General features: G+C 41.1%; 1 protein-coding gene across 3 annotated transcripts in view; it reads right to left on the bottom strand.

Moving 5' to 3' along the window:
* The window catches only part of LOC133665175 (zinc finger SWIM domain-containing protein 5-like), a 194,542-nt gene that overhangs the window by 7,247 nt on the left and 172,295 nt on the right, over window positions 1–15,000 (bottom strand). For all 3 annotated transcript variants that reach the window (XM_062070409.1, XM_062070407.1, XM_062070408.1), the window contains 2 exons: window positions 10,736–10,887; window positions 6,486–6,724 (listed from right to left, as the gene is read on the bottom strand). In XM_062070409.1, the coding sequence (XP_061926393.1) occupies window positions 6,486–6,724; window positions 10,736–10,887 (391 nt within the window). The remainder of the gene's footprint in view (window positions 1–6,485; window positions 6,725–10,735; window positions 10,888–15,000) is intronic.

The following is a 15,000-nucleotide window of genomic DNA, read 5'->3' as shown; positions in this document are numbered from 1 at the left end:
TCCTGTTGTAAGCTGTTATACAGTACATGCCTTGAGCTCTTATTTTGAAGGCGCCCACACCGTGTCACCACTCTCCGCTCTTGGCGCCTTCAAAATAAGAGCTAAAGGCATAAAAAAACCAGCTTATAACAGGAACTTAATGTAACCTATTTTTATGGACTTGCCTCTTTGTGACGTTAAGTTCCTGTTATACGGTACATGCCTTGAGCTCTTATTTTGAAGGCGCTAACAGCGGAAAGTGGTGACACGGTTATGGGCGCCTTCAAAATAAGAGCTCAAGGCATGTACTGTATAACAGGAACTTAACATCACAAAGAGGCCAGTCCATAAAAATAGGTTACATTAAGTTCCTGTTATAAGCTGTTATACAGTACATGCCTTGAGCTGTTATTTTGAAGGCGCCCACACCGTGTCACCACTTTCCGCTCTTGGCGCCTTCAAAATAAGAGCTAAAGGCATAAATAGGCATGCACTGTATCACAGCTTATAACAGGAACTTAATGTAACCTATTTTTATGGACTTGCCTCTTTGTGACGTTAAGTTCCTGTTATACAGTACATGTCTCGAGCTCTTATTTTGAAGGCGCTAAGAGTGGAAGTGGTGACACGGTGTGGGCGCCTTCAAAATAAGAGCTCAAGGCATGTACTATATAACAGGAACTTAACATCACAAAGAAGCAAGTCCATAAACATAGGTTACATTAAGTTCCTGTTATACAGTGCATGCCTTGAGCTCTTATTTTGAAGGCGCCAAGAGCAGAAAGTGGTGACACGGTGTGGGCGCCTTCAAAATAAGAGCTCAAGGCATGTACTGTATAACAGGAACTTAACATCACAAAGAAGCAAGTCCATAAAAATAGGTTACATTAAGTTCCTGTTATAAGCTGTTGTACAGTACATGCCTTGAGCTCTTATTTTGAAGGCGCCCACACCGTGTCACCACTCTCCGCTCTTGGCGCCTTCAAAATAAGAGCTAAAGGCATAAAAAAACCAACTTATAACAGGAACTTAATGTAACCTATTTTTATGGACTTGCCTCTTTGTGACGTTAAGTTCCTGTTATAAGCTGTTATATAGTACATGCCTTGGGCTCTTATTTTGAAGGCGCCCACACCGTGTCACCACTTCCGCTCTTGGCGCCTTCAAAATAAGAGCTTGAGGCATGTACTGTATAACAGCTTATAACAGGAACTTAATGTAACCTATTTTTATGGACTTGCCTCTTTGTGACGTTAAGTTCCTGTTATACGGTACATGCCTTGAGCTCTTATTTTGAAGGCGCTAAGAGCGGAAAGTGGTGACACGGTGTGGGCGCCTTCAAAATAAGAGCGGAAGGCATGTACTGTATAACAGCTTAATAACAGGAACTTAATGTAACCTATTTTTATGGACTTGCCTCTTTGTGATGTTAAGTTCCTGTTATAAGCTGTTATATAGTACATGCCTTGAACTCTTATTTTGAAGGCGCCCACACTGTGTCACCACTTCCGCTCTTACCGCCTTCAAAATAAGAGCTCAAGGCATACACTATCACAGCTTATAACAGGAAGTTAATGTAACCTATTTTTATGGACTTGTCTCTTTGTGACGTTAAGTTCCTGTTATACAGTACATGTCTCGAGCTCTTATTTTGAAGGCGCTAAGAGTGGAAGTGGTGACACGGTGTGGGCGCCTTCAAAATAAGAGGTCAAGGCATGTACTATATAACAGGAACTTAACATCACAAAGAAGCAAGTCCATAAACATAGGTTACATTAAGTTCCTGTTATACAGTGCATGCCTTGAGCTCTTATTTTGAAGGCGTCAAGAGCAGAAAGTGGTGACACGGTGTGGGCGCCTTCAAAATAAGAGCTCAAGGCATGTACTGTATAACAGGAACTTAACATCACAAAGAGGCCAGTCCATAAAAATAGGTTACATTGAGTTCCTGTTATAAGCTGTTATACAGTACATGCCTTGAGCTCTTATTTTGAAGGCGCCCACACCGTGTCACCACTCTCCACTCTTGGCGCCTTCAAAATAAGAGCTAAAGGCATAAAAAAAAACAGCTTATAACAGGAACTTAATGTAACCTATTTTTATGGACTTGCCTCTTTGTGACGTTAAGTTCCTGTTATAAGCTGTTATACAGTACATGCCTTGGGCTCTTATTTTGAAGGCGCCCACACCGTGTCACCACTTTTGCTCTTGGCGCCTTCAAAATAAGAGCTTGAGGCATGTACTGTATAACAGCTTATAACAGGAACTTAATGTAACCTATTTTTATGGACTTGCCTCTTTGTGACGTTAAGTTCCTGTTATACGGTACATGCCTTGAGCTCTTATTTTGAAGGCGCTAACAGCGGAAAGTGGTGACACGGTGTGGGCGCCTTCAAAATAAGAGCTCAAGGCATGTACTGTATAACAGCTTAATAACAGGAACTTAATGTAACCTATTTTTATGGACTTGCCTCTTTGTGACGTTAAGTTCCTGTTATACAGTACATGCCTCGAGCTCTTATTTTGAAGGCGCTAAGAGTGGAAGTGGTGACACGGTGTGGGCGCCTTCAAAATAAGAGCTCAAGGCATGTACTGTATAACAGGAACTTAACATCACAAAGAAGCAAGTCCATAAAAATAGGTTACACTAACGTCCTATTATAAGCTGTTATACAGTACATGCCTTGAGCTCTTATTTTGAAGGCTCCCACACCGCGTCACCACTTCCGCTCTTGGCGCCTTCAAAATAAGAGCTCAAGGCACGTGCTGTATAACAGGAACTTAACGTCACAAAGAGGCAAATCCATAAAAATAGGTCACATTAAGTTCCTGTTATACAGTACATGCCTTGAGCTCTTATTTTGAAGGCGCCCACACCGTGTCACCACTTCCGCTCTTAGCACCTTCAAAATAAGAGCTTGAGGCAATGTACTGTACAACAGCTTATAACAGGAACTTAACATCACAAAGAGGCAAGTCCATAAAAATAAAGACTAAAGTGGTACTTGTGTAAACTGGGAGACTAAAGTGGTACTTGTGTTAACTGGGAGACTAAAGTGGTACTTGTGTTAACTGGGAGACTAAAGTGGTACTTGTGTAAACTGGGAGACTAAAGTGGTACTTGTGTAAACTGGGAGACTAAAGTGGTACTTGTGTAAACTGGGAGACTAAAGTGGTACTTGTGTTAACTGGGAGACTAAAGTGGTACTTGTGTAAACTGGGAGACTAAAGTGGTACTTGTGTAAACTGGGAGACTAAAGTGGTACTTGTGTTAACTGGGAGACTAAAGTGGTACTTGTGTAAACTGGGAGACTAAAGTGGTACTTGTGTAAACTGGGAGACTAAAGTGGTACTTGTGTAAACTGGGAGACTAAAGTGGTACTTGTGTTAACTGGGAGACTAAAGTGGTACTTGTGTTAACTGGGAGACTAAAGTGGTACTTGTGTAAACTGGGAGACTAAAGTGGTACTTGTGTTAACTGGGAGACTAAAGTGGTACTTGTGTAAACTGGGAGACTAAAGTGGTACTTGTGTTAACTGGGAGACTAAAGTGGTACTTGTGTAAACTGGCAGACTAAAGTGGTACTTGTGTAAACTGGGAGACTAAAGTGGTACTTGTGTAAACTGGGAGACTAAAGTGGTACTTGTGTTAACTGGGAGGCTAAAGTGGTACTTGTGTAAACTGGGAGACTAAAGTGGTACTTGTGTAAACTGGGAGACTAAAGTGGTACTTGTGTAAACTGGGAGACTAAAGTGGTACTTGTGTAAACTGGGAGACTAAAGTGGTACTTGTGTAAACTGGGAGACTAAAGTGGTACTTGTGTTAACTGGGAGACTAAAGTGGTACTTGTGTAAACTGGGAGACTAAAGTGGTACTTGTGTAAACTGGGAGACTAAAGTGGTACTTGTGTTAACTGGGAGGCTAAAGTGGTACTTGTGTAAACTGGGAGACTAAAGTGGTACTTGTGTAAACTGGGAGACTAAAGTGGTACTTGTGTTAACTGGGAGACTAAAGTGGTACTTGTGTTAACTGGGAGACTAAAGTGGTACTTGTGTTAACTGGGAGGCTAAAGTGGTACTTGTGTAAACTGGGAGACTAAAGTGGTACTTGTGTTAACTGGGAGACTAAAGTGGTACTTGTGTTAACTGGGAGACTAAAGTGGTACTTGTGTTAACTGGGAGACTAAAGTGGTACTTGTGTTAACTGGGAGGCTAAAGTGGTACTTGTGTTAACTGGGAGACTAAAGTGGTACTTGTGTAAACTGGGAGACTAAAGTGGTACTTGTGTAAACTGGGAGACTAAAGTGGTACTTGTGTAAACTGGGAGACTAAAGTGGTACTTGTGTAAACTGGGAGACTAAAGTGGTACTTGTGTAAACTGGGAGACTAAAGTGGTACTTGTGTAAACTGGGAGACTAAAGTGGTACTTGTGTAAACTGGCAGACTAAAGTGGTACTTGTGTTAACTGGGAGACTAAAGTGGTACTTGTGTTAACTGGGAGACTAAAGTGGTACTTGTGTTAACTGGGAGACTAAAGTGGTACTTGTGTAAACTGGCAGACTAAAGTGGTACTTGTGTTAACTGGGAGACTAAAGTGGTACTTGTGTAAACTGGGAGACTAAAGTGATACTTGTGTTAACTGGGAGACTAAAGTGGTACTTGTGTAAACTGGGAGACTAAAGTGGTACTTGTGTAAACTGGGAGACTAAAGTGGTACTTGTGTTAACTGGGAGGCTAAAGTGGTACTTGTGTAAACTGGGAGACTAAAGTGGTACTTGTGTTAACTGGGAGACTAAAGTGGTACTTGTGTTAACTGGGAGGCTAAAGTGGTACTTGTGTAAACTGGGAGACTAAAGTGGTACTTGTGTAAACTGGGAGACTAAAGTGGTACTTGTGTAAACTGGGAGACTAAAGTGGTACTTGTGTTAACTGGGAGACTAAAGTGGTACTTGTGTTAACTGGGAGACTAAAGTGGTACTTGTGTTAACTGGGAGACTAAAGTGGTACTTGTGTAAACTGGGAGACTAAAGTGGTACTTGTGTTAACTGGGAGACTAAAGTGGTACTTGTGTAAACTCCGAGACTAAAGTGGTACTTGTGTAAACTGGGAGACTAAAGTGGTACTTGTGTAAACTGGGAGACTAAAGTGGTAGTTGTGTTAACTGGGAGACTAAAGTGGTACTTGTGTTAACTGGGAGACTAAAGTGGTACTTGTGTAAACTGGGAGACTAAAGTGGTACTTGTGTAAACTGGGAGACTAAAGTGGTACTTGTGTAAACTGGGAGACTAAAGTGGTACTTGTGTTAACTGGGAGACTAAAGTGGTACTTGTGTAAACTGGGAGACTAAAGTGGTACTTGTGTAAACTGGGAGACTAAAGTGGTACTTGTGTAAACTGGGAGACTAAAGTGGTACTTGTGTAAACTGGGAGACTAAAGTGGTACTTGTGTTAACTGGGAGACTAAAGTGGTACTTGTGTAAACTGGGAGACTAAAGTGGTACTTGTGTTAACTGGAGACTAAAGTGGTACTTGTGTTAACTGGGAGACTAAAGTGGTACTTGTGTTAACTGGGAGACTAAAGTGGTACTTGTGTAAACTGGGAGACTAAAGTGGTACTTGTGTAAACTGGGAGACTAAAGTGGTACTTGTGTTAACTGGGAGACTAAAGTGGTACTTGTGTAAACTGGCAGACTAAAGTGGTACTTGTGTAAACTGGGAGACTAAAGTGGTACTTGTGTTAACTGGGAGACTAAAGTGGTACTTGTGTAAACTGGGAGACTAAAGTGGTACTTGTGTAAACTGGCAGACTAAAGTGGTACTTGTGTTAACTGGGAGACTAAAGTGGTACTTGTGTTAACTGGGAGACTAAAGTGGTACTTGTGTAAACTGGGAGACTAAAGTGGTACTTGTGTAAACTGGCAGACTAAAGTGGTACTTGTGTTAACTGGGAGACTAAAGTGGTACTTGTGTTAACTGGGAGACTAAAGTGGTACTTGTGTAAACTGGGAGACTAAAGTGGTACTTGTGTAAACTGGCAGACTAAAGTGGTACTTGTGTTAACTGGGAGACTAAAGTGGTACTTGTGTTAACTGGGAGACTAAAGTGGTACTTGTGTTAACTGGGAGACTAAAGTGGTACTTGTGTAAACTGGCAGACTAAAGTGGTACTTGTGTAAACTGGGAGACTAAAGTGGTACTTGTGTAAACTGGGAGACTAAAGTGGTACTTGTGTTAACTGGGAGACTAAAGTGGTACTTGTGTTAACTGGGAGACTAAAGTGGTACTTGTGTAAACTGGGAGACTAAAGTGGTACTTGTGTTAACTGGGAGACTAAAGTAGTACTTGTGTTAACTGGGAGACTAAAGTAGTACTTGTGTAAACTGGGAGACTAAAGTGGTACTTGTGTAAACTGGGAGACTAAAGTGGTACTTGTGTAAACTGGGAGACTAAAGTGGTACTTGTGTAAACTGGGAGACTAAAGTGGTACTTGTGTAAACTGGGAGACTGACCTCATGGCACGTAGAGCCACCTTGTAGGCCAGGTCAGTGTCATGTGGCAGCAGAGCAGAGAACAGGTACTTGGTGAAGGTGTGCATAGGAACACTCTCTCTGTGGATGACCTCCCCCAGGCCACTGAAGGGTCCCGCCTCTAGGAGTTGTAGGGCCTGCTTCCTGAGGGTCTGCACCAGCAGCTCGTCCAGTTCCAGTTCCTGCAGCTTTGCAACTATCTGCTCCTCGTTGCGACAAACCTAGGACACAACCTTGTCTCGGTTACACAACAAACCTAGGACACAACCTTGTCTCGGTTACACGACAAACCTAGGACACAACCTTGTCTCGGTTACACGACAAACCTAGGACACAACCTTGTCTCGGTTACACAACAAACCTAGGACACAACCTTGGCTGGGTTACACGACAAACCTAGGACACAACCTTGTCTCGGTTACACGACAAACCTAGGACACAACCTTGTCTCGGTTACACAACAAACCTAGGACACAACCTTGTCTCGGTTGCACGACAAACCTAGGACAGAACCTTGTCTCGGTTACACAACAAACCTAGGACACAACCTTGTCTCGGTTACACAACAAACCTAGGACACAACCTTGTCTCGGTTACACAACAAACCTAGGACACAACCTTGTCTCGGTTACACGACAAACCTAGGACACAACCTTGTCTCGGTTACACGACAAACCTAGGACACAACCTTGTCTCGGTTACACAACAAACCTAGGACACAACCTTGTCTCGGTTACACAACAAACCTAGGACAGAACCTTGTCTCGGTTACACAACAAACCTAGGACACAACCTTGTCTCGGTTACACGACAAACCTAGGACACAAACTTGTCTCGGTTACACAACAAACCTAGGACACAACCTTGTCTCGGTTACACGACAAACCTAGGACACAACCTTGTCTCGGTTACACAACAAACCTAGGACACAACCTTGTCTCGGTTACACGACAAACCTAGGACACAAACTTGTCTCGGTTACACAACAAACCTAGGACACAACCTTGTCTCGGTTACACGACAAACCTAGGACACAACCTTGTCTCGGTTACACAACAAACCTAGGACACAACCTTGGCTGGGTTACACGACAAACCTAGGACACAACCTTGTCTCGGTTACACGACAAACCTAGGACACAACCTTGTCTCGGTCACACGACAAACCTAGGACACAACCTTGTCTCGGTTACACGACAAACCTAGGACACAACCTTGTCTCGGTTACACGACAAACCTAGGACACAACCTTGTCTCGGTTACACGACAAACCGAGGACACAACCTTGTCTCGGTTACACGACAAACCTAGGACACAACCTTGTCTCGGTTACACGACAAACCTAGGACACAACCTTGTCTCGGTTACACGACAAACCTAGGACACAACCTTGTCTCGGTTACACAACAAACCTAGGACACAACCTTGTCTCGGTTGCACGACAAACCTAGGACACAACCTTGTCTCGGTTACACGACAAACCTAGGACACAACCTTGTCTCGGTTACACGACAAACCTAGGACACAACCTTGTCTCGGTTACACGACAAACCTAGGACACAACCTTGTCTCGGTTACACAACAAACCTAGGACACAACCTTGTCTCGGTTGCACGACAAACCTAGGACACAACCTTGTCTCGGTTACACAACAAACCTAGGACACAACCTTGTCTCGGTTGCACGACAAACCTAGGACAGAACCTTGTCTCGGTTACACAACAAACCTAGGACACAACCTTGTCTCGGTTACACAACAAACCTAGGACACAACCTTGTCTCGGTTACACAACAAACCTAGGACACAACCTTGTCTCGGTTACACGACAAACCTAGGACACAACCTTGTCTCGGTTACACGACAAACCTAGGACACAACCTTGTCTCGGTTACACAACAAACCTAGGACACAACCTTGTCTCGGTTACACAACAAACCTAGGACAGAACCTTGTCTCGGTTACACAACAAACCTAGGACACAACCTTGTCTCGGTTACACGACAAACCTAGGACACAACCTTGTCTCGGTTACACAACAAACCTAGGACACAACCTTGTCTCGGTCACACAACAAACCTAGGACACAACCTTGTCTCGGTTACACAACAAACCTAGGACACAACCTTGTCTCGGTTACACGACAAACCTAGGACACAACCTTGTCTCGGTTACACGACAAACCTAGGACACAACCTTGTCTCGGTTACACAACAAACCTAGGACACAACCTTGTCTCGGTTACACAACAAACCTAGGACAGAACCTTGTCTCGGTTACACAACAAACCTAGGACACAACCTTGTCTCGGTTACACAACAAACCTAGGACAGAACCTTGTCTCGGTTACACAACAAACCTAGGACACAACCTTGTCTCGGTTACACGACAAACCTAGGACACAAACTTGTCTCGGTTACACAACAAACCTAGGACACAACCTTGTCTCGGTCACACAACAAACCTAGGACACAACCTTGTCTCGGTTACACAACAAACCTAGGACACAACCTTGTCTCGGTTACACGACAAACCTAGGACACAACCTTGTCTCGGTTACACGACAAACCTAGGACACAACCTTGTCTCGGTTACACAACAAACCTAGGACACAACCTTGTCTCGGTTACACGACAAACCTAGGACACAACCTTGTCTCGGTTACACGACAAACCTAGGACACAACCTTGTCTCGGTTACATGACAAACCTAGGACACAACCTTGTCTCGGTTACACGACAAACCTAGGACACAACCTTGTCTCGGTTACACGACAAACCTAGGACACAACCTTGTCTCGGTTACACAACAAACCTAGGACACAACCTTGTCTCGGTTACACAACAAACCTAGGACAGAACCTTGTCTCGGTTACACAACAAACCTAGGACACAACCTTGTCTCGGTTACACGACAAACCTAGGACACAACCTTGTCTCGGTTACACGACAAACCTAGGACACAACCTTGTCTCGGTTACACGACAAACCTAGGACACAACCTTGTCTCGGTTACACGACAAACCTAGGACACAACCTTGTCTCGGTTACATGACAAACCTAGGACACAACCTTGTCTCGGTTACACGACAAACCTAGGACACAACCTTGTCTCGGTTACACGACAAACCTAGGACACAACCTTGTCTCGGTTACACAACAAACCTAGGACACAACCTTGTCTCGGTTACACAACAAACCTAGGACAGAACCTTGTCTCGGTTACACAACAAACCTAGGACACAACCTTGTCTCGGTTACACGACAAACCTAGGACACAACCTTGTCTGGGTTACACGACAAACCTAGGACACAACCTTGTCTCGGTCACACAACAAACCTAGGACACAACCTTGTCTCGGTTACACAACAAACCTAGGACACAACCTTGTCTCGGTTACACGACAAACCTAGGACACAACCTTGTCTCGGTTACACGACAAACCTAGGACACAACCTTGTCTCGGTTACACAACAAACCTAGGACACAACCTTGTCTCGGTTACACAACAAACCTAGGACAGAACCTTGTCTCGGTTACACAACAAACCTAGGACACAACCTTGTCTCGGTTACACAACAAACCTAGGACAGAACCTTGTCTCGGTTACACAACAAACCTAGGACACAACCTTGTCTCGGTTACACGACAAACCTAGGACACAAACTTGTCTCGGTTACACAACAAACCTAGGACACAACCTTGTCTCGGTCACACAACAAACCTAGGACACAACCTTGTCTCGGTTACACAACAAACCTAGGACACAACCTTGTCTCGGTTACACGACAAACCTAGGACACAACCTTGTCTCGGTTACACGACAAACCTAGGACACAACCTTGTCTCGGTCACACAACAAACCTAGGACACAACCTTGTCTCGGTTACACAACAAACCTAGGACACAACCTTGTCTCGGTTACACGACAAACCTAGGACACAACCTTGTCTCGGTTACACGACAAACCTAGGACACAACCTTGTCTCGGTTACACGACAAACCTAGGACACAACCTTGTCTCGGTTACACGACAAACCTAGGACACAACCTTGTCTCGGTTACACGACAAACCTAGGACACAACCTTGTCTCGGTTACACGACAAACCTAGGACACAACCTTGTCTCGGTTACACGACAAACCTAGGACACAACCTTGTCTCGGTTACACGACAAACCTAGGACACAACCTTGTCTCGGTTACACAACCTTGTCTAGGACTGAGGTAACACACCTTGTCCTGGGCATAGAGACCCTCTGGCATGATCCTCTGCTGGCCCATCCCCATCAGAGTCACCTCCAGGGCCAGGGTCAGGTAAGACTCTCCTCCATCAGAACTCCCCCAGACTGGAACATGCTGGTAGACTGGACTTCTGGCCTCACCATCTGGTAGGTACACAAGAAGTTAGAACATATAAAATCGTACACTTTTCCCTAAAAGCTAAATCTGCCCGGTGTGACTCTGCACCATTAGTTCACAACTTTGGGTCAAGGTTCACGCAGTGCACACAACAACGCCCTTCTGAACACAAGCCCTGACCAAAGGTTTAGTGGCATGGTGGTGTGAGTAAACCATACTTAGTACAAATATCACTTACACACACACACACAGTAATAATGCATGAAGACTAGAACATTGTCCATAGGTCACCAGTAACACTCACCCTCAACTGGGAGGAGCCATTGGGAGGATAAGGAATAATACTGGACACATGTGCTGTATAGCAGTGGTCAACAACCTTCTGATTTGATTTGATTTGATTTTATTCTTTTTTTGTCATAAAGAAATACAATCATGTGTGCTTACGGACTGTATCCCTGCAGACTGTGTTCATCTATATTGATCTATAATGTATATATTATGTTTTTTATGTTGATTTAATAAAAACAATTTTTTTTTTTTTTTTTTTGGTCATAAAGAAATACAATCATGTGTGCTTACGGACTGTATCCCTGCAGACTGTATTCATCTATATTGATCTATAATGTATATATTGTGTTTTTTATGTTGATTTAATTAAAAAAAAATAAACAAAAAAAATCTTTTTTTTTTTTTTTTGTCATAAAGAAATACAATCATGTGTGCTTACAGACTGTATCCCTGCAGACTGTATTGATCTATATTGATCTATAAAGTATATATTGTGTTTTTTTATGTTGATTTAATAAAAAAAATAAAAAATGTTTTTTTTTGGTTTTTTTGTCATAAAGAAATACAATCATGTGTGCTTACGGACTGTATCCCTGCAGACTGTATTCATCTATATTGATCTATAATGCATATATTATGTTTTTTATGTTGATTTAATTAAAAAAATATTTATTTTTTTATTTTTTTGTCATAAAGAAATACAATCTTGTGTGCTTACGGACTGTATCCCTGCAGACTGTATTCATCTATATTGATCTATAATGTATTTATTGTGTTTTTTATGTTGATTTAATAAAAAAAATATTTTTATTTTTATTTTTAATCATAAAGAAATACAATCATGTGTGCTTATGGACTGTATCCCTGCAGACTGTATTCATCTATATTGATCTATAATGTATACAGTTGGTACAAAATGCGGCTGCAAGGCTTTTGACAAAAACAAGAAAGTTTGATCATATTACGCCTATACTGGCTCACTTGCACTGGCTTCCTGTGCACTTAAGATGCGACTTTAAGGTTTTACTACTTACGTATAAAATATTACACGGTTTAGCTCCAGCCTATCTCGCCGATTGTATTGTACCATATGTCCCGACAAGAAATCTGCGTTCAAAGAACTCCGGCTTATTAGTGATTCCCAGAGCCAAAAAAAAGTCTGCGGGCTATAGAGCGTTTTCTATTGGGGCTCCAGTACTCTGGAATGCCCTCCCGGTAACAGTTAGAGATGCTACCTCAGTAGAAGCATTTAAGTCCCATCTTAAAACTCATTTGTATAATCTAGCCTTTAAATAGACCCCCCTTTTTTAGACCAGTTGATCTGCCGTTTCTTTTCTTCTCTCCTCTTCTCCCCTGTCCCTTGCGAGGGGGAGTTGCATAGGTCCGGTGGCCATGGATGAAGTGCTGGCTGTCCAGAGCCGGGACCCCGGGTGGACCACTAGCCTGTGCATCGGTTGGGGACATCTCTGCGCTGCTGACCCGTCTCCGCTCGGGATGGTTTCCTGTTGGCCCCGCTGTGGACTGGACTCCCGCTGATGTGTTGGATCCACTGTGGACTGGACTTTCACAATGTTATGTCAGACCCACTCGACATCCGTTGCTTTCGGTCTCCCCTAGAGGGGGGGGGGTTACCCACATATGCGGTCCTCTCCAAGGTTTCTCATAGTCATTCACCGACGTCCCACTGGGGTGAGTTTTTCCTTGCCCGTATGTGGGCTCTGTACCGAGGATGTCGTTGTGGCTTGTACAGCCCTTTGAGACACTTGTGATTTAGGGCTATATAAATAAACATTGATTGATTGATATATTATTTTTTTATGTTGATTTAATAAAAAAAATAAAAAATGTTTTTTTTTTTGTTTTTTTTGCCATAAAGAAATACAATCATGTGTGCTTACGGACTGTATCCCTGCAGACTGTATTGATCTATATTGATCTATAAAGTATATATTGTGTTTTTTATGTTGATTTACTAAAAAAAATATTTATTTTTTAATTTTTTATTTTTTTGTCATAAAGAAATACAATCGTGTGTGCTTACAGACTGTATCCCTGCAGACTGTATTGATCTATATTGATCTATAAAGTATATATTGTGTTTTTTATGTTGATTTAATTAAAAAAAAAAAAAAAAAAAAATTTTATTTATTTTTTGTCATAAAGAAATACAATCATGTGTGCTTACGGACTGTATCCCTGTAGACTGTATTGGTCTATATTGATCTATAATGTATATATTATGTTTTTTATGTTGATTTAATAAACACATTTTTTTTTTTTTATTTTTTTTTTTGGTCATAAAGAAATACGATCATGTGTGCTTACAGACTGTATCCCTGCAGACTGTATTCATCTATATTGATCTATAAAGTATATATTGTGTTTTTTATGTTGATTTAATTTATAAAAAAAAAAAAAAAAAAAAAAAAAAGTTTTTTTTGTCATAAAGAAATACAATCAATCAATCAATCAATCAATGTTTATTTATATAGCCCTGTGTGCTTACGGACTGTATCCATGCAGACTGTATTGATCTATATTGATCTATAATGTATATATTGTGTTTTTTAATGTTGATTTAATTTAAAAAAAAAAAAAAAAACCTTTTTTTTTTTTTTGTCATAAAGAAATACAATCATGTGTGCTTACGGACTGTATCCCTGCAGACTGTATTGATCTATAATATAGATCAATACAGTCTGCAGAAAAACAGTTTTTTTTTTTTTGTCATAAAGAAATACAATCATGTGTGCTTACGGACTGTATCCCTGCAGACTGTATTGATCTATATTATAGATCAATACAGTCTGCAGGGATACAGTATCCCTGCAGACTGTATTGATCTATATTATAGATCAATACAGTCTGAAGGGATACAGTATCCCTGCAGACTGTATTGATCTATATTATAGATCAATACAGTCTGCAGGGATACAGTCCGTAAGCACACATGATTGTATTTCTTTATGACAAAAAAAAAATAAAAAGTTTTTTTGTTGTTTTGTTTTTTTATTAAATCAACATAAAAAATATAATATATACATTATAGATCAAAATAGATTCTATATTGTTCTGTAATGTATATATTATGTTTTTTATGTTGATTTAATAATAAAAATATCAATTTTTTTATTTTTTATTTTTTTGTCATAAAGAAATACAATCATGTGTGCTTACGGACTGTATCCCTGCAGACTGTATTTATCTATATTGATCTATAATGTATATATTGTGTTTTTTATGTTGATTTAATAAAAATAAAAAAAATAAAAAAATTAAAATTTAAAAAAAAAAAAAAAAAAAAAAAAAAAAATATCTATATATATATATATATATATATATATATATATATATATATATATATATATATATATATATATATATATATATATATATATATATATATATATATATCTATATATATATATATATATAGATATATATATTATTTCTTGTGCGGCCTGGTACCAATCGGTCCACGGACCGGTACCGGAGGTTGGGGACCACTGCTACATAGTACACACACACACACACACACACACACACACACACACACACACACACACACACACACACACACACACACACACACACACACACACACACACACACACACAGCTTTCCAGCGTGTTCCATTGGAGCCGTATTAGTTTATGGAGCATAATAGCTCTTAGCCCTGACATGAGAACATTGGATTGGTGTTGTGTACTGAGTCAGTGAGTCAGTGAGTCAGTGAGTCACTGAGTCAGTGAGTCAGTGAGTCAGTGAGTCAGTGAGTCACTGAGTCAGTGAGTCAGTGAGTCAGTGAGTCAGTGAGTCATTGAGGCTCTGCTTGACACTGCAATATG

Source organism: Entelurus aequoreus, linkage group LG14, assembly GCF_033978785.1.
Source record: "Entelurus aequoreus isolate RoL-2023_Sb linkage group LG14, RoL_Eaeq_v1.1, whole genome shotgun sequence".
NCBI lineage: Eukaryota > Metazoa > Chordata > Actinopteri > Syngnathiformes > Syngnathidae > Entelurus > Entelurus aequoreus.
This window is presented reverse-complemented; position numbering and strand designations above follow the sequence as displayed.